This window comes from Toxotes jaculatrix, chromosome 9, assembly GCF_017976425.1.
Source record: "Toxotes jaculatrix isolate fToxJac2 chromosome 9, fToxJac2.pri, whole genome shotgun sequence".
Lineage (NCBI taxonomy): Eukaryota > Metazoa > Chordata > Actinopteri > Toxotidae > Toxotes > Toxotes jaculatrix.
The window spans coordinates 23,163,203-23,189,598 of NC_054402.1; the positions used below are offsets into that span (position 1 = coordinate 23,163,203).

General features: G+C 40.4%; 1 protein-coding gene across 1 annotated transcript in view; it reads left to right on the forward strand.

Annotated features, from left to right (window-relative positions):
* zgc:153039 (uncharacterized protein LOC767698 homolog) overlaps positions 1-26,396 on the forward strand; it is a 59,376-nt gene that overhangs the window by 7,875 nt on the left and 25,105 nt on the right. Inside the window, exons 7-8 of the mRNA XM_041045923.1 lie at positions 14,054-14,211; positions 18,566-18,648. Coding sequence (XP_040901857.1) covers positions 14,054-14,211; positions 18,566-18,648 — 241 coding nt within the window. The remainder of the gene's footprint in view (positions 1-14,053; positions 14,212-18,565; positions 18,649-26,396) is intronic.

The window sequence follows — 26,396 nt, forward strand, 5'->3', positions numbered from 1 at the left end:
CCCCTGTTGCAACATAAATCCACACTTATCCAAACAAGTTAATTAAACCTTGGAGTTGATAAGAGTAGAAGAGCCCTGCTGTAGAAATAGATGTTAGCATGTTTTGTTTTCATCAGGTGAAATCCAGTAGTTAGTGGCAATCAGATAATGCAGACAGGGTTCATTTTCTGCTTCACCAAACAGAACCGGAGCATCAGCGGTGCCTGATTTCAAAGCCATTTATTCCAAGTGAACGTTATCCAATGCCAGGTGTCAGTTAATCAATCAAAACTGCAGAAATGCAAGTAAGCAAAATAATGGGACTGCACCACTGTGTGCAAGAATGGCCAGTGAGTCATTCATTGTTCTTTATGTTCTTCATGTTTGCACTTTATGTTTGCCTGTGTTTCTTCTGTATAATGCAGCACCAGTAGCCATCTTATAAAAACAGTAGCAGGAACAAATGCATCCAAACACACAAGTGTACTTAAAACTGAAAGCTGGCTGTGCTAGAATTTTGTGAATAACTGTGCAGCTTTAGTTACCTCATCTGTCAACATGATGCTGGTCGGTCATGTTCGGTCTCGTGTGTGTTCATCCGTACGGATGCTTTCAGACAGTGTGTTCAGTGGTGGTTAGCAGCTAGCTGTACCAGAAAACTAATATTAAACTGTAATATTTATTCATATGCTTATCGTTATTAGCTGGCCATAGTCTCCTCTCGTTTACTATATATGATATTTAATGATGCTTTGTTAATCTTCATCTGTCACATTTGGGTCTGTATTAGCATAATATTAATATTCAGCCATTTAGATTTACTATTTTTTCTATATACAGGTCCAGTTAAAAGTTTGGACAAACCTTCTTCGGTGGTTTTTCTTTATTTTTATTACTTTCTACATTGTAGATTCATACTGAAGACATCAAAACTATGAAGGAACACATATGAAGTTATGTACTTAACAAAAAGTGGTACTGTATATTTTTTTCCATTTCCTCATTTTGAGTTGTTGCTGGTGGCGTACTGCTGCTCAACGTTGAAGGAACACTTCTCTGAAAAAATCTGGAACCTGGAAGCTTAAAAAGTTGCTCTGAGGCACTTGTAGCTTGATCCTGTGCTCTCCATTTGAGGAGTCCAGCTCTTGGTAACTTGTAGTTATAATTAACATCATTGTCAAGGCAGAGTCATGGCCAAACAAAACATGTCAAAACATCACTCCTCCTTTTGCCATTCAAGATAGATTTATGGTGAAGCGCTCCTTTACTCAAGAGTTAGCGTCCAGCTAACAGTCTATTAGTGACACATGGATAACTTTGGTGCCTGTCCTCACTGCACTTTTAAGGTTAAAGCTGTAAAGCATTTGAGTCCTTGATGTTGCAATTGGTATTTACTTCTTTCTATTTATTTGTCCTCCCTCTCTCTCTATCTGTCTGTCTCTTTCTATCTGTCTTTTGCTGAGTGCCGGAGTTTGGTATTGATGGAGCTCTAAAGCCTGTGTTGCCAAGGTGCTAAACTGACATGACAGGGCCATAAAAGAGCATCGGAGATCAATACTACCATCATTTACCCTGCCACACCGTCCCTGCGTCTGACTGCCACACATACTCTCACTGATAAGAGACAGAGTAGTTTAACACACTCTCTTTACCTCTCCACCTCTCTGTCTTCCCCTCTAGAATAGTACACATAGTACTTGTGCATTAGACCAGTGTATTTTACATTGGTTTTGTAGATATACCAAGTAGGTTAGGTAGGAAAAAAATGCCCTTTATTTTGGGGATGCAGCTATTTGGTCATCAATGAATGCTGGAGGCAGTGTCAGTGTTTTGAAGTGGGACCAAGTTAGCACTGATCCCCCTCTCACATGACCCAACAAAGAGGCCACACAGGGTCCCTCACATGACGTGTGTGTGTATGTGTGTGTATTGTTTGTGAGTCCAGTCTCTCTTGAGACACATTTGATATATATATTCTGATGCCAGGTGTGACCTGCAAGTGGATCTAGACACATTAGAATCAGTACCTGTGTGTGTGTGTGTGTGTTAAAGCTTATGGGTCTTTGCATCCAACGCTTTTGTGGACTGTGAATCAAGATGATAAAAGGAACAGAGGGGTGGGGTAGAAAGTGAAACATCAAGTTCCTCAGAGCAGGGCACAGTGTTTGGTTATGAAATACAGAAGACACAATCACATGGTGCGTAAACTCCCGTTTTATTGGCATCATGGCCAGGACATCGCTCGTTGTCTTATCTTCAGTTAGCTCGGGGTCGTTTGGTTTATTGAGGCTGACCAGAATTGAACTGATATGAGTTTTATCTTTATAGACAAAAAGTAATTTACGGTAATTATTTCTTGGAAGCAGTAGCAAAATTGTCACCAAGAGGATATTTCCTTATTGTACTCTTGTTTCAGTACATCGTCATGTAGGCCAGATGTCTGACATGATTTTTTTTGATGGCAGTTAATGTGAGAAAACAGAAATTTGTCATATTAAACCTAGACTATTTATTTTAATTGAGTAGGTTGTGGCGTATTTCTCACAGCGAATTTCTCATCTTTCTTTTACGAGTCCACGCAGAATTTTCTGTTTCACAATGTGATCATTTCTATGCTTTGTACCAGTTGGAATTTACTGCTTTCACTTCCCTAGATTAATACAATGATCTGATTGTGCACTGTAAAAGGGGAAAAAAGTCACCAGACAATATTTGACACCTAACTCACAAGAGTGCACCCATTGGCTGGCCAGCAGCCACTATCAGGAGATGAGAAGTGGGCCAATAGTGGCAGGTCCCCCTGGTGAACAATCTGTTTTAATATCCAACTTTCATTTTCTAATGGCGGCAGTGGGAGCTTCTGTGCATTACCTGTTTCTAAGCAGTGAGCTGCAGTGTATTTCATCTTCTGCTCGCAGAAAAACATTTACACTCACTGTTGTTTCTGCTACATTAGGTTGGCTCCTGGAAAAAATATTATCAACAATGCCTAAAGTGCATCATAAAACTTTATTGATTACTTGTAAGGAAATTAGAAAAAACATTTATCATGGCAGAAGATTTCAAGAAACATCTGTTTTCCAAGTGCAAATGGGTCTAGCAATGAGGAGGAAGCTGGTCACCCATTATGAATGCAATATCACATACCTATTCAGAGTAAGCATTTTGTGAAAATGACTCTGCAATATCCTTAAATAAAAAGAATCATTGTGTGTTGACTTTCTTAGAAAAAACATGGCTGATCATTATGAAGAGAAACCAGAACACTTCCAAGTAGCACACACTCAGACGTACAAACATGCATGTGACAGGCAGGCAGCAGGTTTTTTATTATCAAATTATGCAGACAAACAAGTTAACCAGATTATCAAGGATTATCAGGGAAGCCCTCACGCCTGAGACAAGACTCTGGGATAACTGCAGCTGAGAAAGTATCTCATTCAAATCACTTAGTTCCAGGACACATACCTCAAAATAAGCATTTTGTGAGAATGAGTTTAGCATGGTAATAGTGGTGTCAGAAGAAAAAAAAAAGAACATTTTTCGAAAAGTTTCCAGTGATAGTTTGGTAATAAAAGCAAAGGAAAATTCAGTTGTGGTTGCCTGAGTTGTCCAAAGGGTGGCAGTCCCGCTCTCTTACCAACCAGCTCTTCTCCCTTTTCAAAGGAAGATTTAGAGTGACAAACTAACCTTTACAGAAGGCTCTTCTAAATTGCTACCCTTGGCAAATTGTAGTTCTGCATCATAATTTTAAAAGGCAAAGCAGTTAAGATTGTATTTTAAAGTGAATGTCAGGTAGGTGGGAGCGGCCATTGAAAATGATTATACTGTACGGCGAGGGTACCTCTTTACAACTGCCTACCTGTGTCGGCGTGTGTGCCGATCTCGCAGCAGCAGTGCCCTTACTCGGGTACAAGCCGCGGAGAGATGGGGATTGTCAGGGTGTGCTCATTATAACGAGGGATGAGGTAATTTAACCCAGAGCTGACAGCTTCAACCAGTTCAGACATGGTTTTCACATGAACTGCAGCATGACGCACTTCAACAGCCAGAGCACTTTGATTATATGGTCATGAAAGTCCTGGCAAATCATGGAATTTGAGTTAGTGAGCTCTTGGAAGTGAAAGTTAGGGGATTTGGGAAATGACCACAGAACTTTACAAATGACTCACTCCACAGAAATATGGCCGAATGGACATATTTTACCTTTTATCACACATTTAATATGGTATTAAGTATTTTTTCAGTTGTGGAATGTTGTGGAAATGTACACCTGCTCCACAGGAGCCCTGTAACTGTGAGATTGAATTTGCAGATGCACTGATGTGTTTTTTGGGTTGTTTTTTTTTCAGCTGCATGAGCACATTTTCTGCTTCACAGCTATTAGCACTGCAAAGAAAATGAAGCTCATTTGGATGTAAAAGCCATACAACTGGCTTCCAGGTCACCGTTAATAGAGCAGCACCATATTTTGTCTGTTTTGAGATTATCGCTGATGATATGCCAGGATGGTAAGAGGGCCGCTGATGATGACGATGAAGGCTGAGGGGATGTGAGATAGAGGGGAATCTATTAACCTCATGTGACCAGCTAGCCAGCCATGACAGATTGCCCTGTCGCCACTTTATCAAGCTCTTTTGGTAGTTTGTGTGTGTGTGTGGATTAGGAACTTAAACCTATACCTAAAACAACAGAATGGGCATGAAAACTCACTGTGCTGTTCCACCGTCGTTGTTGTTTTTTTTTTTTTTTTAATAATTTTAGAACTAGTTTCATGCTGGAACATTAACTAACTGGTTTAGTGTCTGTGGGGATGTTTAACTGTGGGGGTTTCTGTCTTTGCTTGGTTGACTTTTGTGTGTGTGTGTGTGCGTGAGTCCACACATTATGCACACATGTGTTTCTACTCCCTCTCCACAGCACTGTGCGTCAGTGACCTGTGGGCTAATCCGCCCCACGCTATAGAAGCTTTTGTATTAATAACTGGCTTGATAATTATATTAATTTGAATCTGCTGGGTCTGCTTTTGTTGTGCTATCTCTGACATGCAGCCTTGTGAATATGTGTGCAATCCATACACCCCCCGAAGTGCCTCTGTCTCTCATCTCTCTTCTGCCATCACCCCCTGCGCACACACACACACATACACACACACACACACACTGAGCTTAACTCTTTTCACTTTTCCAGAAAAGTCATGTCTTTCGTCACATCACTTTGCACTTTTTCTTTTTCTCTTCATTCTCTAAAAAACAGTCTGCTGTGTCTCTTCACTCACACGTCGTCTATTTCCATTCCTCTATTCCCTTATTTTATATTTTGTCCATTTTTCCCCTCACTGGATCTTCTCACTTTCAATCACATATTTTGTTCACTGTTTCACTCATTCAGTATTTTTTTCCCCCTGCTTTAACTGCTTCATGTCTGTTTGAGCTTCACCCAGAACTCTGAAGCTTTTTTTTTATCAAAGCACAGACCTTCACCTCCTTTGGCACCTGAGAGTCCTGGTTCCAATTGTATTTTTTTTTTTTTTTTGCCATAGTTGCTCCCCTTCATAAAAAATCTTTGTGACCTAGATCTTGTTTCACAATGGGCCACAAACTATTGAGGTTGAGTTTGCAGTAGAAAATGTCTCTGAGTGGTGAATTACACAGCTACCATTTTTTATACTTGCAACTAACTGATTAAAAAACACATACCGGCACTACAGGAGTGTTGCCATTACAAAATCAGCAATGTGTGTCAGATATGCTAGTTGACTTAAATGCACAGTAAAACTGTGTTGGCTTTTTAATTTGTACTGCACGGTAACTAACTGAACAAACAAGAAACCAGGTTCAAATTGAAGTGAAGATGACAGGGTGAGTGGACAAATTTAGTCTGCTGGTATGACCGAGGGTGTGGCCAACACAAGGGCACCACACTAATGTTCATCAGGAGTGTTGAATTCATTTTACAGAGGGCTGTAGTCACATAACCACTGTAAACGTAGTTGCTTAAAGATGGCAGAGTGAAAACAGTCTGTATGTATGGACAGTGTGCGATGCTTGGAACAAACATCCTGGTACACCAGTCACAGTCTGAGGCTTTAGACACTGTGAGAGCAAAAGCACAGTTCAGGACCAGACTGAATTATCAGCTACACAAAGTGGGAAAATGCTGGGCTCCAGAAGCTGTAGGTTCCCTTCATTTCAACGGTTTCTGGTAAATTGATAAATAACAAATTTGTTAGTGAATTTGCACTGTTTTAGTACAGTATCAACCAAAGCACACTGTGCATTATTAGCTACATCTGTGAGTTGTAGAGGGGTCCTGTGGACGCACAGAGACAATCTGCAGCCTGAAGCCTCCTTAACTGGTTAAAGGACCAATTCAACAGTTTTAGAAATATCCTCACTCCCTTCTTGCTAAGAGTTACAGAAGAGGATGATTAACCCTCTGTACGCACAATATGAAGCATTAGGCTGGAGATTATCTTAGCTTACCATAAAGTACTCCTATAGTTAATGAGTTTTAGCCGATAGGTGGATTTTTTTTCAAACTTTTTCTTCACTCCAGCCACATACAGGAGAAATTGAAACTGATTAAATATCGGTGATGCAGAGGCAAATTAAACACAAACATGCTCATGTTTTTTTGTAGTCCTTTAAAGTTTTAGCTTTTCTTGTTCTTGATTTTGTTTGTCAGAAAAGATTCAGGATCCTTGTGTCTTTCCCCTTCATTCTCCGGCCTTCTCTTCTTCTTGCTTGTCCAGACTGTAGCTATTGTGAGGCAACTAGTCCAGCATCCCTTCTCCCCTTGTCCTCACTCCTTCTTTTTCTCCTTCCCCCATCACCTTACCCCATCCCTTTCTTCTGGCATTATCACCTAACAGCAGCATTATTTGCTTCCCTCTCTCCTTTGTCACTCCTCTCCCTGTCCATCCTTCATCCATCCATCCACACAGCCGTGCTCCCTCCTTTTGTTATTCACCCCCTATCTCTCCACTGCAGAGATTCCAGTCACTTTTGTCCCCTCTCTCTTCTTTTTCACCGTTGTCCTGTTTTTTTTTTCCTTTTTTTTGGGTGGGAGAGGGGGTGGTGGAAGTACAAGCCAAATCTTCAACAACATTTCCTGTCTGAATGAAAAGCAGCAGGGATTGGAGGAAGAGACACAGAATGAACAGACAGAGGAGAGAAAGGAGACAAAAGGAGGTTTTGGGTGAGAGGTTTAGACAGAGGCACTTGTCCATGATAGTTGTTTATTATAACTGATGAATATCTCACCTGTTGTCTGTTAAAAGTACTAAACTTCAATTCTGATCTAACTTTTTGAATTCCACACAAGCATCGATGAGTAGAGAGTCCTGACGTCACTTCTGTTGTCTCTCTGTCTCTGACATCTCACCGAGGGTTTCTGTCATCTGTCTGTTTGCTATCCATGTTAATAATTAAAGTTAAATTTAAAAGATGATTGATTTAAGGTTCAAAGTAGATTCTTGACGTTGGAAACAAGGGCTGGAAAAAAAAAAGATATTCTAATTAGCCACAGTCTTTATTTGAATGATCCAATATCAATTCTTAAAATCCCAAAATCAATCTCTGTTTCAGATGGTGAAAAATGTCTGCTCTGTGGAAATCGAGTTATTCCAATATTAAGTTAAATGTAATCTAGATGATAGCTGGCTATGTGATCTTCCTTAAATCACGACAGTCCTGTAAACTGTTTAGTCCTGTAAACTGTGTGGTAAAATGTGGTAAACACAGGATGCCATACAGACACAAGAGATATTCAAGGTATGGTAGTTGGAAAAGCTTGGTGTCACACCTTTGAATTTCTGCCAGCATCTCTGATTTGTTCAGCAGTTTAAATAGGTCTGATGATGAGCCCGCAGGCAGCTGACAGGCCAATCAGAGCTTAGTAGGTGGGATTAAGAATCGCCTTCCTACATGACTAACTAGCTTCATAAAACTGACAGAAAACAGAAGCAACAAAAAATGGTGACAAGCTTGGGTAGATTGATGTAACTATACACGTTATTGCAAGTCAACTTAAGGAAACTGAAAATCTTTTCGGCAGTTTGTTCAGTGTTTAAAAACGTTGAGTTGACTGCTCCTAACCCACTCGCTGCAGAATGGTTAGGGTAAAACAGAACGGAATAACCCTCACTCGTAAACAGAAAACAGAGAACTAACAGCGTCAGGCTGAGTGAATAAAGTGAAACAAAATTATAAGTCTAATTATCAGGCTGGATTTGAAAAGGAAATGGGATTTTAAAAAATGCTGCTAGAGAGTTTGTGCACTGGGAAATAGAACGGTGACAGTAGGAATCCTGACAAGTGGATGTGTGCCAAGATGCCTCTGGTGTGTGTTGCCCTTACTCGTTTCTCCATTATTTGTGATATCCACCCACACTCTCCTCCAATGTCACCTTTCCAGCTCTTTAGCTGTGATATTAGCCATCTAGAAACATTTGTCCTTTGGTCTCCCTGTCCCATGGCTTTTCTTACTTACAGAACAGAACCAGGAAGTTCTGGTTTCTCTTTGTCTCTCTACATGTCTCATTTAAAATGCAGAGATACATTTCCCCAGCTTGAGAGATCAATAAAATAATAAAAAAAAGAATTCTGGGTTTTACTGGAGGTCTTTATTTTTCTATGATGGCAACCCCTGTCTTCTAGAAATTACATTTATATACAACTAATTAGCAACAGCAGTTACATTTAGAAGAAAATGTAATGCTAGCCAGGCTATGGTTTCTCTTGTTAATTAATATATATGGGCAAGTCACAAATATGTTGATACTGAATGTATCAGTGAAATGTTCACAGACCTGCAGAACAGCAGTCACTTGTAATGACTACAGCATCGTTAACCTTTAGTGTGGTTATATCTAAGCTCTCACAGCACATCCTTTGCAAAGATTTCAACGTTCTTTTGTTGCCTAAACCTAACCACAGACAGGAGTCAGGATGTGGACCATGCTCTCTGGTGTCAGAGTTGTGTCTCACATCCTCCATAGCCACCTCTCAGCGACTCTGGTGCCATTCATAAATATAGTGCTTCCTTCATTAAGAAAAAAAAATATAGCCTTTGACAATAATCCTACCACTGATTACATTTATCATCACAATGTAATAGAGAAAACATGTATAAATGTAATTTATTGTTGACCGGGTTGATGATGTTCTACAGTAGGTGCTTTCCCTGAATATCAGAAAACAAAGCTGATATTGCTATCTCATATCGGTAACACCCAGTTACAAGCATTGAGGGCAAGTGATGGAGTAATACAAACAAATGGCTAGAAATTGGATGTTGGTGTACAGCATGACTGAATGGAGGGGCTGGAAATGGTGAAATGGAGAGCCACCGTGAAACGAGATGAGTATCAAGAAAAAAAAATTGATGAACATTTAAAACGTGAATAGGAAGATTGGCTGTGGAAAAGCAGAGATGCGCCGCCTACATGTGAAGTGTTGGGAGAGAAGGGAAGGTTAGAGACTGAGGGAGGGAAGGTAGGAGGGGGGGGGGGCAGAGAGAGGAGGAGGTAGTGTGTGTGTGTGTGTGTGTGCAGGCCTTGTTAGTTATTGATCCCATTTAATAATCCTTAACCACAGTCTACTCCCCTGAGAGCACTTAACTCCCCCGTCTCCCTCCCTCTCTCTGACTCAAACAACCCCTGTCTGCCTCCCTTTTTACTTTCTGTTTGCCTCCTTTTCCTCTGCTGCTGCTTTGTGTGTCTGTATCTCTTCCTCACCTCTGGTGTGCAGTGGCTACGCCCGAGAAGTACCTACAAGGTCAAGGTGGAGTGAGGCTAAAGACCAACACTAAATCCCAGCAGTAAAGGGTGCAGTTCAGTGCTGATGCATTTGTTGCTATGGAGTCGATTCAGTCGTCTCTAAGAGGCCTGGGCTCATTCAAAGCACACCGGGCCAGACACAGACTGCAGAGGTAACACAGGACCTGTGTGAATTGAGATCCACATGCTTAGGCTGTTACTGCTCAGACTTTTGGAAGTTTTTTTTTTTTTTCCTGAGGATTTTGTCGTTGTTTTTCCCTGCTGGCATGGTGGAAAAGTGGGCCACAGATATGTCACCTTTTTATGTTTTCAGCTGAGGTGTTGCCTTTATAATTTTACATTATATGCTTTAGGAAAAGCACACACTTTAACAAAGCAGACATGTTCTTTGTGTAGTTTTCATTCGATTATAGAAACCCTTAGATAAGTCTGAGTTTGATTCTGTTGGTCACATTTGTGTGATTTCGCCAGCCTTAAAAAGAAGGACTTAAAAGGAGCATGCCACTAATTCTACACAGAAAAGTTCAGTTTATTTGTTGTGAGTACTACTCAACTAGAAAACAGTTGTATAATGGTGACTTCTGTGGCTCTGGAGGGAGCTCTTCAAAGTTTAAGAAAACAACAATAAAAAAATTATATCTCAGCTTAGGCTTGACACTGAATATTTTAAATAGAAAGCCAAGTTTAGGAACTGGAGGTGTGGCCTTTTTGAATGAAGTTGGCATTTGGGAGACAGGGACATCTAATGAAGGACTCTATCAGGTTTGATTAAGGGAAATGTAGGATCCAGAGTTTTCGGGGGAAGTAAAATTTATGTTGGTGTTGACACAGTGGAGGGTGTTCTGTGTCCCATGTTCTTGAAGATCCCATGGAAGGCACCTACTCCTCTCGGAAAACAGGGGCTCATTAGTGATTGCCTCATGCTGCACTTAGTAGGTGTAACTAAGAAACAAAATTAGATTAAAAAAAATTCTGCACTGACCTACCAAAGCAAACTCCCTTTCAGTCCATAAGTAATAACCTGTTAATTTGCTTAAGATGGCTCCTTCACTGTCTATTGTCAGGCCACAAAAATACAGTTTCAGGAAGGAAATGCATAACGGTAAGAAAATAATAATAATACCACTGCAAGGGGTCTGTCCATCGCTGGTTGCAAACACGGAGAGGAGGGCAAACAAAGAAAAACACCGTAACAATAAATGCTGTCCTCGTAATACTGATGGAGAGAGGGACTAACCTTTGTATTCTACAGCGAGTTGTGGAGTATTGACTTACTATGGACTATGTCCATATTGCAGAGACACAAATGGTCACTTAATGGTGCAATGAGCAAAACATTGATGTTAGCCATAAGCCAGAGCCATCTCAGTAACTAGCTCTGATCCCACTTGAGCATTTATTGGTCATTCTGAAGCCTCCTTCTTCAGGATCATTAAACTAGATGATCCTGAATCGTTATGTTAGCCCTGATGAGGAGTGACCTCAGCCTCTATTAGCTGAGATGACCAGCAGCATAAGCTCTGTTTGTGATGGGAATGTTTATGCTGATGTCGTAATACACCTAAACACACACACACACACTCTTGGTGTCAGCACTTCATTTTTCATCCCATTTGAAAAATCGCAGATAATTAATCCATAATGTTCGACCAAAGCGCTGGTGAATTATCAGAAGCACAAACACATGAAATGATGGATTAAAAGATGAATATGCATGAATACACAAATGAGGGCATGAATAAAAATGGTAAACAAATGAGCTGAAGGATGGAGCGGGCCGGGAGGAGTGAGAACAATCAGCCAAACAATCTCTGTGGGCTCCTTTTAGTCATTTAGCTTTGTTTCCTCCTCTTCTCTAAACGAGCTCTTTTAATCTGTCACTCGCTCCCTCACGCTTTGTTCTCCTCTTTATTTGGATGGCAGAGCTCATTTCAGCTGGATGATCTGATCAATAATTACTATCCAGGCCACACACACACACACACACACATACACTCTGAGTCACTTACAAGCAGTGCTCCCTTGGTAGTGAATACACAGCTGTGGAAGAAACATAAAATTATAAAACACAGACTACATATTGTTGTTATGACCCGACACATGGACAGCCTCCCTCCCTCCCTCTTGCTCTCTCTCTCTCTCTCTCTCGTCCCTTTCTCACACACACCCACACACACACCATTTGTCATAGCTGTCACCCAGTTTGCAGTGGCTTTGTTTTTGAGAGCCAGTTTGGAAATGCCAAGCTTTTCCAGATTTATTTTGCTCCTGCTGCACGTCAGAGAAATTAATAATCAGCCTATAAGTTCTGACCCACATCATCACTCACCTCTCTGACACACACACACACATACACACACACACTTTAATTCCTCATCATGCTTAGCACAGTTTTTTTTCTGTTTGGTTTTGCTTTTGTATGATTCTCCTTTTCTTTTTTGTGCGACAAACATACTGACACCCCCTTCCAGCGTGTGCTTGTGTATCAGACCACTGAACAGTTTTTTTGGTGTTATGAATATGTCACAGACTCTGATTAAAGCAATTGTTCATAAACTTTTCACCACGGTGCTCATGCCACACACAAACACACACGATCACGTACACGCGCGCCAAATAAACAAAGTAGTTGGCATTTCCTAATTTCGAGGGTGATGTTAAATTCTCCACAGAACCTTTGTTTAGTTGATTTGTGGCAGTGCGAAAGCCTGTGTGTGTGTGTCCGTGCGTGCGTGTGCGCTGCCTCCCTCTCGGGCTCCGTGTGAAATAATAGTGTGCTCAGATCTTTGGATGGAGTGAACAATACTTAATAGGGCCATGATAATAAGTATTAAAATCACTGGACCTGAAAGAAAACGTGATGAGACTCTTAATTACAAGAGAAAGAGAGAGAGAGAGCGAGAGAATGGACACTGGTACAAGTATAAATAAAATGGAAGGGGGAGGAGTGAGACACAAAACTAGAAAAAAAAACCTTGAATGGGTTTTAAAAACATCGTGATGAGGGGTTGAAGGTGATGAGGGAGGGGAATAGATGGATTGGATATGTGTGTGTGCTTCGAAACACAAAAAGAGATTGAGTTGGATCGAGAGAGAGAGAGAGAAATACTTTGCAATCTAATTCTCCTCTCTCTAGCTGTGTTGTATTGAAAAGAGGTGGGGGGCAGGCCGTAATCATGCACACCCCGCTGTGGTTTTTGTACTCTCTGATCTCTCTGTCTCCATGTCGAGTGCAACATCTCTCTCCCTCGCACAGACACACACACACACACACACTGAGGGGAGTGAGCCCCTTATTCCAGGATCCCATGATTAGGCACCCTGGCAGAGTAATCATCACTTCCTCCTCAGTCTTATTCTTTTTCGTTGAACATCGGCAGGTTTTGTCCCCCCAGAACAAATGAGTTTGAAAAGACACAACCTTTTGGACTACTTTGTTTCTGATCTCTTGATATGAATGTTATAAAACGATAAACACTGTCTACAGCTGCAGAGAGAGTCGGCCTCATCTTTGTCATGTTGGTGCAAGTGGAAATTTTAAATGCCAGGTTGTTGTAGTAGTTTTAGGTTTTGCCCTTATTTGTTTTTCTGGAGTAAATCTCAGAGTCCCACTGACTCAGAGTTTTTGAGGCAGGTACTGATATCCATACTTAATATACAATCATGAGTATGTACACATATAAACATCTGCTAACAAATTATGGGCATTTTTAACATTAAAAACAGAAACTGAAACATTTTATGATAAAGATATTTTAAAGTCTCCACCAACCGTCAAAGCTGACAGCAAATACAAGACAACAGAAAACAGTAAACAAACTGGTTTCTGTTTGTGTATGTGTTTATAGTTATTATTTAAAGTAATCAAAATGTCAGATTTACCCAAATCAAGGGCCACGTACTGGTGTTTTCCTGAGCTTTCAACAGTGTCACACAGTCTACTTCTCCAGATGGAGTTTTGCCCGACGGTTGCCAATTTGCCAACATATATGTTTGACAGACCAGCTCTGAGCGAGTTATTTGGTTCTGTTTATTTATTAGTTTACTGTAAGTGGAGGTCTTTGTGGCTCAGCTTGCTGAGCAGTAAACAGTACTATGACAATCTGAGTTGAGTTCTGTTCTCATCTTTATTATTTTATGTCTGTCTCTACTGTACTTTATATAAACTTTTCTTGTTCTTCCACATAAAGGGAAAAACAAATGGGTTTCTTTTGCCAGAAGCAAACCTTTATTTACCTTTATTCATGATTATTTACCTAATGTGTTGAATTTTGTTTTTCCAAACCCTTACAGTGTCTTGCTGCAGAGGGATTACAGTTTCCTGAGGGACATTAATGTCTGGCACCCCTTTGTCACCGTCGGAGTTTATTCCTCCACGCTCTCCGCCGCCATGAGCAACCTCATCGGAGCCTCACGCATCCTGTACGCCCTGGCCAGGGACGACTTGTTTGGTAGGTACCTCAGCAGATTCCTGAACTTGCCTCTAAAATTGGTGTTCAAGGTATTTTTGGGAGAAAGAGGCAGATGGACTGATGACATTTCAGTAGCCAAACTGTACCAGACCAGACCTGTATATGTTTATTACAAGCAAGTTCTGGAAGTCAGGCTAGCGCAAGCATGAGACTTGAGTAGCAAACCACTCCACTCCTCCCACACCTTCTTCCCCCTGCTCCGTCACACTCCGCCCAGCCCTTCACCTACATCCTTGTCATCTACGCCTTCTCAGCTAATGCAGGAATCAGAGGCTTGGTAGCCTGTGAGTCAGCGTCTTGCTGAGTCAGCTGATTTTAAAGTTCTCTGTGACCCATCTAAATATTATTGCAACAGGTAGTTTGTTTTATGAACCGTAGTAAACTCAGGTGCCTCACTGGAATGAATTGAAGGGGCTGCATTTTTTCAGGCAGTGCTAATGTCATTTTGAAAATATCTGTAGCATTTCCTGTTTAAATTAAAATCTCAGGGGAAACATGAGTCACACAAAACAGCTTATATCATGGAGAGCTGCGCGAGCCTCCTACAGCTTACCAAATAAACATGATTTTATATCAGTCATTTCTAACGCTTGTTTCTGAGTCTGACTGAAAGAAAACACAGAAGGTAGCCGCTTGGAGTTGGCATTATGGCCGACTGCATAGGGAGTGTAAAGTTAGATGGCTTTTCTCTTGGAAAATTAGAGTACTCAAACACTTTCAGTATAAAGGGCCATTCAAATTCCAGTTAATGAAATCATTGAGCAGACATCAGGTTTTGCAGTTTTTTTCTTAAAGCAAAGAAAGAAATCTTCAGTGCACTTGTCTTGCAGAATTGGAGTGATTCATTAATCTATATTTCATGACACAGACATGATCCGCATCATATGGTAAATACCTCTGACAGGTACATTAAACTTACAGTTGGTACAGTAAGTTCTACTTAGGGACTGACTTCCTGAATGCTGAATCTCACCAGCAAAGTGTACATAATAATAAGGCTGAGATGGTTTGAGGTTCCCTGTTTGTCATCCAACCAGACGGTGGAGGAATCATTTAACAGTATCTGAAACCCTGAAACGCTGAACCCCTAAGGATACCTGCACTGAACAACATAAGTATTGATCACTGTCACTTTGACTTGAAAGTTTAAACACAACATTAGTGAGTTGTAATGTTAGCCACAGCCTTTCCAACATCAACTGAACACAGCGTTCATGTGATTTCCATCTCACTGTGTGAATCCATGCCGCCTGCTGCTTTGTCATTATTAATGACTGTGAGCAACTTCCTTATCCCATCCTCTGCTCCTTTTGTTAAGTCTATTGCAAATTAATTTGGCCTGTGTCTGTCTGTGCGTATAGCTGCGTGTGTGTGTGTGTGTGTGTGTCAGGGGAGATAAATGGCTGTATTAGTGCTAGTTCCTCAGTGGAGTGATCAGACAGAGCAGAGGCAGATGACTCTAGTTCAGCTGTCTGTTCACCAACAGCCAAAGGGTTAACTTAAATTAGATTAATCTGTTTAATTAAGAGTCAGTGACTGCGGAAACATAAATGTGTAATGTTCTTGTAGAGGGGATGAAATGGTTAGTATGACCACATTGTATAGCATAAGTGTGTGTGTGTGTTCTTGTCATTCATGCATGCTACTCACTGCTTAACCTTGCCACTGTCCTATGCAAACTGAGTGATGGATGCATCAATTTTCCAACACACACGCAGTTTTTTTTCTCCATCCTACATATCTTCCGTTTCTTACGTCTCCATAACTCGCTACTCTCTAACTCCTTTACCTCTGCCCTGCCTCCCTCTATCCTTTCCATCACTCAATCTTCTCCTCTCAGCTGCACTGATTTGACTTTAAAGTCTCACAGATTTAATTTCAGTCCTTTATCTGCTGTGAAATTTAGTCGTAAACGCTGATTCCACCCCCAGTCTCCCTACTTCTGAGTTTCTCTTCTTGTCTTTTTTTTGTCATATCTTTATGTCTTTGTGGTTGGCTCTGTCTTTCATTCTTGTAACCTCTGCTACACAGAGCCACTGCAAGAGGAAGCGCAAATGTCATGTTCGTCATGAGATTAAATGTCATATATAAAAAAAGAAATGAGAGGCTGTATGTAAATGAATTGTCTTCCAGTATAATATACAACCTTATAAGGTATCAAATAAAGTGAAGGGTCAGCTTTGCTTGCAGCGCTCGTTGTCTCGCCCACACATTCACTGTTTTTCTCTCTCGCTTTCTCTTTTCAGACTAGACATGTAGTTAATTACATACATTTGATTTAAATGTCAGTAACATTAGAAATTACCATCCCTGGTCCAAATCTGGTCTGAGCTGTAAACTGTAACATTATTGTCTCTCTGAGGTCTGTTGTCAGAATCTGGTTTGTACCAGGCTTCCACAGGAAACAACATGAACTATAAAAGAAACAGGAACACAATCCGTAAAGCTGCAAAATGATATCGGCCACTAGCTGCAGAAGTGTCTTCCTCCCTTTCTGTATTCCCAATTCAAAATTTTCCTTAAATGCCTTGATGTTTCTTAACACCGAAACAAAGGATTACCCTGGATTATGTTACATTATGGTGCTCCACTGCAAATATTTTAATTTGCGTAGTATTCTGTGACTCCTCCTCTCCTACATCCTTCTCTTCATTAACTACAGCTATCCCTTCCTGACTGGCAGTGCTGGTTGAAGCCTGGAAATATTTCAAACAAATTGATTGGAGAGCTAATCACACTGGTTCAACTGTTCAGCTTTCTTACGTGTATCGGTTCTCTGTTTTGCTAATACCTCTGGCCCAGACTGTCTCTGTGTCTCCCCAGGATGAGTCTGTTACAATATTTTTCAATATTCATCTGGATTGAAGGAACAAACGTTCAGTGTCAGTTAAATAATTAGCATTAACGTTATCCACCTGCATGAGCAGGTTATATTCACTAACAGCTATGCTTGCCGTCTTCTCTGCAGTCCGTCCTTCATGATCATGTTTTGATTCAGAGTGTGGAGAGTAGGAGGGGCTATTCACAGATGGGTCAGCTGTCAATGTGTGTGTGTGTGTGTGTGTGTGTGAGAGAGAGAGAGAGAGAGAGAGAGAGAGGGCTGGGCAAGCAAATCAATGCGCTGCGCTCAGCTCTACAATTAAATATGATTCTACCCATTTGAAATAATAAGAAAAATGTAGATATTGTGGCGGCCACAAATAAATCAGTATATGGGAGACACTGAGTTGAGGTATTGTATTATTGGGTGTTCAAACTAAAAATGGCACTGTGTTGTTAAAATGCAAAGCCCTGCTTTGGCGGGGGCATATAGCTTCAGGTATTATTAAGATGATGAAATGCGACCAGGACACTGCACAGCAGTTTATAGTACTGAGACAGGATTTTGTCATCATGGTGTCAGTATTGGTATTTCAGCAATGTAGAAAGGATACCTGAGTCTTTAAACATATGCAAAAGAGCAAACTTCAAGAACTTTTTGAATTTTCTAAATGATTATGAAGAGTGATTATCTCCCACCTGTGGTCCCAATTATCCAATGAGAACACGTCCCTGAATTAATAAATTAATGAAAAGGTCAGGCTCAGGTATTGTCTCCTGATCAAAAGTGAATCAAGCAGTGATTCTCTTTTTTTACTTGTTTCACGAGTTGTAAAGATGTTTTCAAGTCAGATGTATTTGTCCTGTTTGAAATAACAGAAGTTTCTTTTAGTCTTTAACTGAGAATTTTATTTTTCTCAGCATGTGTTGAACTCTGGAACTTTAGACCATCATGAAATCACTACATGTCCACTGGCAGCAAACCCTGCACGCTGAAATCTGCTTTTCATTTGACAAGTGAATACATTAATATTTCATGGAGGCTTGTGGGAAGTAGAGTGTCAAAAATCATCAGGAATAGCAGTGAGGAGGAGGTGTCAGTTGAGGAGCTGAAGTTTAACTGTGCAAGTGTGAACTTGGGTAAGTATTGACAACAGACATCTCTCTGAGTGACGATCGGCGAGGAATGTCCACCTGCTATTTCATTTAGCCCACGCCAAAACAGTGTCCAAAATCATGTAATATTTTCTGGTGCTGACATTTAATATAGAATGCTGTGGAAGAAATTCTTCGCTTAACGAAAGGTTTTTCATTCATTACATTCCTTCTTTGATTAAACTTTTCTGTTCACGTATGTATTCAAAATTTCATTGATGTGGGTTTTGAAGGTCAATGCTGATATTTTTGTACGGACACTGCTGCTGGAGAATGCTAAGGGTTATTTTCATGTTAAAAATTCCCTTAAATGTTAAGGATTTGCTGTTTTCACCGACATCTCTTTTCATCCCTGTAGGTAAGGTGCTGTCTCCGGCTAAGAAGACGTCCCACAGTGGTAACCCCTGGGTCTCGGTGCTCATCTCCTGGTTCTTTGTACAGGTTAGTGGAGAATGGTGGAGATAGTCAATAAAGACACTTGATGCTTGTTAAAAGAACTGGCAGCAAATGCTGTCAAATTAGCCAGCTGAGTCCTCAAATCAAACAAACAAGTACTGCCAGAAGATGACATAAAAGTAAGTTTGATCTAATGTGGCATTTAAAAAAAAAAAAGAAGAAGTAAAGGCAAAGAAAATGTATGTTTTTTTTTATTAAGATGTTTGAAGAGAAAAGAGGCAGAGAAATTAAATTTCTTCTTCTGGGACTTATTTTCTTCCCTCAAATCGTCTAAATATTTTTTTTTTCCTGAAATGGGGCAACATTCACAAACCTCCTCTATTAAATGAAAATACCAAAAAACAAAAAAGAAAAAAAAAGTTGCATTCACTTATTTGTTGTGCGATCATTTGGTCTAAAAATATAGAGCTAAAAGGGTGAAGAGTACAGATACAACACTGGCCTTAGACTTGTTTGTTTTCAATATTTTAGTGAACTGATAAATCAGGGATATATTCCTGCTGATCTACAGGAGCAATGAAGCTCAGAACAAAAGGAAAGACGAGAAGCCTCAAACAAGCTGCTATTATTTCTGGATAATAAATGTAAGGTTGGTGAAGTTGTGGGACAAAATCAGCCCAATCTCCTGCTGTTTGGTTTGTGAAGTCTTGTCGCAGAAACCTTCCTCAGGCAAGCAGATCAGAAAGGCCTCCTGTGTAACTCGAGAGAATTCTTCCTTCAAACAGAACTGATTCATTCAGAGGAGAAACTAATTCAGCCTGGACAGTTTGATGTCTTTGTTTCCTGTGACTATTCAATCTGCACCTGCACAAACCTGTCATACTGTTCTTTAATTTTGTCCGTTTTCATTGAACAAATAAGGCTTGAAGTCATTCATTTAATGCGTTCCAAAAATGTGCTCCAGGACCACTGAAGGCTCTTGGGTTTAATGGTGCTCAGTGAGTTTCCCAGAAAAGTGTGAATACCGGAATGTGACAGTTTAATTGTACTGTTTGTTACTTCACCAGACTTACAGACAGGAAAAGTTTGGTTCCCTATTTTGGATCTGAAACTTCAATCTTTCACCTGCCTGACTTTTTTTTATTATTTTCTTTTTGTCTTTTTTTTGGTCGACATTTTCTCTTCCTGCACTTGTGTGGTGCCTACATTTTGTGTTGCTGTAGGGTGTGTGGCCAGTTGATTTCATACCAAAAATGTGGCATTTTTCTTGCCAACACACTTTTCCTAACATATTTACAAAGTGCTGTGACAGGGGACAAGAGACTGTAATAAAATTACTTTAAGATTAAATAATAAGTGAAAAACAGTATTGGCCAGGGGATATAAAAAATTTTACAAGTCAGTTAAAGTTGTTAAAGAGTTGTATATAAGAGCTTAGTCAGAAATAGTAGTAGTTATAGTCAGGCTAATAATAGTAATAGTTTGGAGCTGATCCATTTAAGTGATTAATATAATTTTGAGATGTGTTCTAGAAGCACTGGGAAGTTAATGGATGGCTGGTAAAACTGGGGTAATGTGCACTTTTCTCATTGTTCCAGCTCAAAGTCAAGCAGCTGCCTTTGGGACCATTTGAAGACAATTTAGTGAGTAGTGCAGATGGAGTAATGAGGATGGGATGAAGTGAAGGCATGAATAACATTCTCCAGATCAGCAGCAGACATATAAATGGTTTGATTTTACAGATACTTTTCCAAAACAAGCCTGAATAACCCTTTGAACTTGGTTGCCAAGGTTCATGAAGTTAAGATATAAGTCAAAGTTACTCCCAAGTTTCTAGCAAGTAACTGCTAGAAATAATAAGGCTATTCTTAATTATTGGGGACATTTATGCTGAAAGGTGTGCTGTGGTCAAATATACACTGAATCTACTTGGGAGTGGTGGAGAGTGTTTCCCACAAAGGAACAAAATAACAGTCAACTTATCCTCCGTGACTGGGACAATGGTTGACCGGGCCGGTCAAAGTCATTATAGCTTATGAATGCAGTGCCACCTTTAACCAATCAGGGTTACTTCTAGAACGTTGGAACGTGGGAAGGAGATGCATCATTTCCCAAGTTTTGTCAAAATCAGTGCTGTCTGATTAACTATGGGAGGAATGCAGGAATGATTTAAAGAACAGGCATTGACTGATCTAACAGAGGCCAGGAGGACAGCAGTACTAGAACGAAGTGTCACTTCTTTCGCTTTGTCCAAAGAAGGCAAAAATCTGCCTGTGGTGTTTTTTCTCTTCTATTGTGTGTACTAAGTGGGGAAAGACGACGTCAATATTTCCTGAGGAGAAAATATTAGCAGAGGGGAGGTGGGTGAGGATAGAGAGACAAAGAGGAGGAGGATCTTAGAAGCAAATAGGCCTGACTATCCCATCATTATCAGAGGTGAGTGTTAAAGGCTGAATGACTTGTCATTATTTGCACTCTTTCTCCCTTTCTCTCACCCTTTGTCCCTCTCTCATTCTCTTCTCCTCATCCCTCACAACTCTCCAGGAGTGGAGGAGGAGCAATTAGATGGAAATCGTTAGCTGCGCCGCTGCCGCCATCAGAGATTATTGACTCTCTCGTCCTCTTTCTCTCTGCCGCTTCCTCTGCCATTTGAATGATTCACTGATGACAAAAGTCTGATTGTAATCTCGCCTCGAACACTCACACTGCAGGATGAAAAGGAAGAAGGAGGAGTAGGGGGAAGGCACAAGCCAAGGCTTTCTTTTATTTGACTTTTAAGTAAAGGGAAAATAGGCAGACTCCAAGAACAAGGAGTGGAGAAAAACAGAAAAAGTTAAAGAGAAGTTTGAAGTGGATAGGGCTGGATACTGAGGTGGAAGCAAGCTGCAGCCTGGCACAAATTAATGTGCTAGAAAAAACGGATGTGGCATTGTACATATGCTGATCAGTTTTAGTCTGTTCCTCCAAGGATTTGCAATCTTGTGATCCCAAGAATAGAAGCAAATTCGGCCAGTACCCATAATTTTTGTGAATAATTTCAAATCCCTGCAAAATTGTTCGGACTGTAAATTTCTTTGAAGTTTTCTGTACAAAAATAATCCAATTCAGAACTACGTTTTTCCATCCAAAGTCAAGCAAAAGTCTCAATCTCCACCGGCTAAAGATGGGAAGTGAAGTTGGACACTCTTCAGCAAGGTGCTAACTAAACTACCTTTCAAAGCCCTTGATGTAAAATTTGCATGGCAGCTGCTTATCTAGGCCCTGGGTCACCATGGCCGGAAGTTAAGCAAAGTACCCCATATATGCCTCTCCTTACCTGCTTCCTCCAGCTCTTCCTGGGAGATCCCGAAGCGTTCCCAGGCCAGATAGGATAAATAATCCCTCCAGAATATTCTGGATCCACCTCATAATCTCCCCTCAGTTGGACATGCTTGCAACACCTATACAAGGAGATATCATTACCAGATGCTTGAAAAACTTATACTGACTTCTTTCCGTGTGAAGGAGCAACAGTTCTACCCTAAGATACTTCCTGATGTCTGAGCTCCTTACCCTGTCTCTAAGGGTGAGACCAGCCACTCAGCGAAGGAATTTTATTTTCGTTATTTGTAACTGTGATTTCACTCTTTTGGCCATTACCTACAGCTTATGACCGCAGGTGAGGATTGGAACAGTGGAGCCCAGTTCATCATCTGCATTACTGCTGATGCAGTACCAATCTACCTATTGATCTCATGCTCAAGATCAGTTCCCCAGGAGAGTACCATGAGATTTGGAGGTTTTGACTCTCATCCCCACTGCATCACACTCCACTGGAAGCTGTCTATGCTCTTAAGATCACAGTCTGATTAATTCAGCAGAATAACATGAAGCTTTGTGTTCGTTAGTGATTTGCAGAAAAACTGTCAAAGAAGACTGTTCTGGCTGAGCCAGAACTGGAAATTTAGTCTTTACAAAGTGTGTCTAAATATCCATGAAGGAGAATATTATTGTGCATTGGTGGGATTTCTCTTTTGTAGGTCCCTTACCTCAAAGATTACAGTTTTTTAAAAAATGAAGCCCTACTTACCCCAAAGTCACAGAAAAATGTTGGAGGAAATCTCAGGTAGCTTTTTCCACAACTTTTGCTAATGAGCAAAAGTTGAATATTTACAGTCACTGTAACTGATTACTTAACATAATTAGAAGTAAGTTGTTTTAATAGTCATAACTTTAACTGCTGACTTTCAGTTTTCATGTCTACTGCAATCTGTCTCACAACACAAAATTTTAGCTAACTTTTATTTAAAAGCTGCAGCAATCTCCAGAAACCTGTTCATTAACCATGCTGTGAAATAAACTGAACCCAAACATGCACTTGAGCAAGCACTGTCCGATTCTGAGCTGTAACTTCAAGACAAGAAAAGCATTGGCTTTGTAGACCGAAGCATTACTCAGCTGCTTCCACTCCATCTTTTTTATTTATTAGAAAGTCTGTGTGAGCCCACTTTTTTCAGTGAAATTTATGCACACCGCTTTCCAGTAAAAAGTCTTTCAATCCGCCACACAAAAACATGCCTAGGAGAGATTTCTGCACACATCTCGTACACTCTCACTTTGTGCGCCATGACAGCAGTTGCCCAGACTGGCCTATGTCTGAGTTAATGGCTAATTAATGCTCTGGTAGAGCCGGCTCCCAGGGGATCGCTGGAGAGACACCCACTGACTTTGACTGCCAGAGGTCAGAGATGCTCTCTTACCCACTTTCTCTTTTTTTCCACTCGTCTTTCTTTATCTCTCCTCTCTTCTTTCCATCTCATCTTTTCCACTCTTCTTCTCTCGCTCCCCCCCCTTCTCCATCCTCATTGCTCCCTTGGTTCGTCTCCTGTCATTTTCTCTCTCGTTCTGACTACCCGTCAATAATATGACATCATTAATCTCACTTCGCCATCATTACCTTCTCTCCTCTTCTCTCCCCTTCAGTTTACTTCTGTCTGATAGTCACAAATTTAGTGATCACAGAGTTTCTACTTTCTCCCCTCCATAAATACCAATGATATGCCCTTGGGCTCAAGAAAATATTCTCTGACTCCAGTGGAGTTTCCCAACAGCCAATTATAAAACACGTTATAATTGGAGAGAAAGACTGTACTTTGCGTTTGTACAGAGTCTAGTGTACAGTACACTAGTTACCTCTTTGTTCTGCACAGTCAGTCTCAACAATTTCCATACAGACAAGTAAGGCACACCTGATGATGATGAAGATGAAATATCCCTAAAAATGTCATTCTTTATAGAAGAACTAATTATGGCCTGTGCTTGAAAGTTTTAATGTTCATGCACACGTTTTTGTTACTCCAAAGTAGGGAACTGTGTTACATGTGGATTGGAAGGGAGCAATGGAGAAGATTTCCATTTCCGTTAAAAGTGTCCACAGCATTGCACAATTCAAGATAAAGATTGTTTTTGACAGGTATAATTTACACACTGAATGAATAGTTAAGCTACATGCATGTTAGATAAGATCTGGTGCCAAACACTGACACGGGCACAAGGTGGTTGAGGATTCAGAGTTTACAGGTGTGTAAAGACAGGTCCTAGATCCAAACACACATACACCCATGTGTGTGCACACACAGAGACAGACAGACAGACAGGAGAATTGGAGACGAGACAAGCAGAGACAGGGACAAAAACAGGGAAACACAAAGAAAAACTAGAGTCACGACCGGAGCCATGATGAATGGTTTTATGATGGGCACAGCTGATCATGTGCAGATAAAAACAGTGGTCTTATTCCAGTATTACAGTGCATTTAAATGATGGACTTCAGCTGTTATGGGGCATTTATGTTATTTAACAATAATTATAATTATTAATTTTATGTGATTAATAACTATATGAAGATCTGATTATATTATAGATTACTTTTTTGGATAATTGTCAGTGTCAGTGACAAAACTTTGATTTCTTTGAAACTACTACAGTTGCTTCAATCCTGAAAGACACCAATATTTTTATTTTAACAGTGGATCAAAAGCCTAATGCAAAAGATGTCGCCCGTCACGAGAACTGTCATTTGACTTTGCATGGCTTCTGAACTTTTTAGATTTTTTATTTATTTCCTTTTTTTTGGTTTGTTTTGGTTTTCTGATCTGAAAACCAACAGCTGTTTAAAAAAAAAAAAAAAAAACAACAGAAAAACCTCAGAACCAAACAACAGACAGACAAAGTTAGCAACTAAGTGCTGAACATTGTTGAGCACTTAGGTGCTAAAGAGCAAGATATTTCCCACAGTTCAGACTAAATCTGTTTGGTGGCAAGATTCAAGTCTCCAGTGGTGATCTGTGTCTGCCTGATGGGTAATTAGATGCATATTTGCAAACAACTGTTTGCATGTTGTGTTTACAGTTAATTGTGCTACCCACAAGTTGCTTTAAAAAGAAAAAAAAATTCAAAATGTAGCTTTAAAATACAAAAACTTTCCTATGTTGATACAAACATTTGCAACTTCCTACATTATAAATGTGATCATAATTGTGGCTATGTTGCCAAGATGTAATGATGTGAAGTGGTAAAAGCTCTTACTTTTTTCATTCTTGTCTTTCTCGTCTGTGGTGACTTGCAGTGCCATGTTCACACATTCTGGTGTCAGAGAACATGGCACGGAGCAGCGTGTATAATGGGGGTCATCATTTCCCTCCTCTATGAGAAGTCACCTAGCACTCTTCAGTCAGAGAGGGAGGGTGAATCTCATATATTATTGAGCTGTCAGGATTAGTAGATACATTGGCGTCACCAGCATTGGACTTCCGGGGCTTTAGTCGGGAATGTTTATTGACTAGCCCTGAATCTTTCTGACAGAGGAAAAAAATCTATAATCATCATGAAATGTAAAGAATAATTAATAATTCCCGACTACCCCAGACCCCTGTTGCTGCCTGTGTGTGGATGTAGAGGGACAGTGGGAATGGGCTCCTCATATATACAAGCACAAACAGTCGTCTGCAGCCTTCTCCTGGCAGGGACAGCACACACTCTGCTGGCAGGGTATGCAAACAATGATGCTTCTGCTCGGCTGTCTGTTTCACACAGCAGCAGTAACAACTAAAGGAAAGGTATGAACAAAAGTCCCGGCAGCGACACTAGATTTGAGAACCACTGCTTTATTGACTAATGTAACTAAAGTGATCTGCTGCTGGTGCACTTGGACATGCCCGTGAATGTTATCTCTGGCAACAATAAGAGCCATGTTTAATATTATCAGTAACACCTGTGTCCATCCTACTGTGACAAAGTGTGAAAAAGGCCTATGGACTTTATGCTAACAGTCCCAAAGGACAATGTTTTATAGATTTACAGACAGTGGAACATTATACCTGTCTGCGATTATGCAATTTGAAGATAAGTGTCTGAAATCACAGTTTGCTGCTCACTTAAACTACTGTCTGTTGTACAGGGAGGAGGGAATGAGTGAACTAGTGAATTCAGACACAGCTAGTATTTCTTGTTCTTTTTCTTTGGCTGCTCTCTGTTTTACTGCAAGTTCTGGATTAGAACAGCTGGCAGATGTAAAAGTTCTGCCTTCCAACAAACATGAAACAACATTCTTTCTAAGATGACATGGTAGTACCTTAAAGTTTGACTTTAGATTTACTTATTCCCCGTTTTCTGGCACTTCAGTGAATGTGACAGCAGACACAAAGTCCTGCAAGTCCAGGAGTTATCATGTTAAAGTGTGTTTGGCCATAAGTGTGTCTTCACCACCCACACTCTGTATTGTTCCTATAAATTTAGAACTTTGGCTCTGGGTT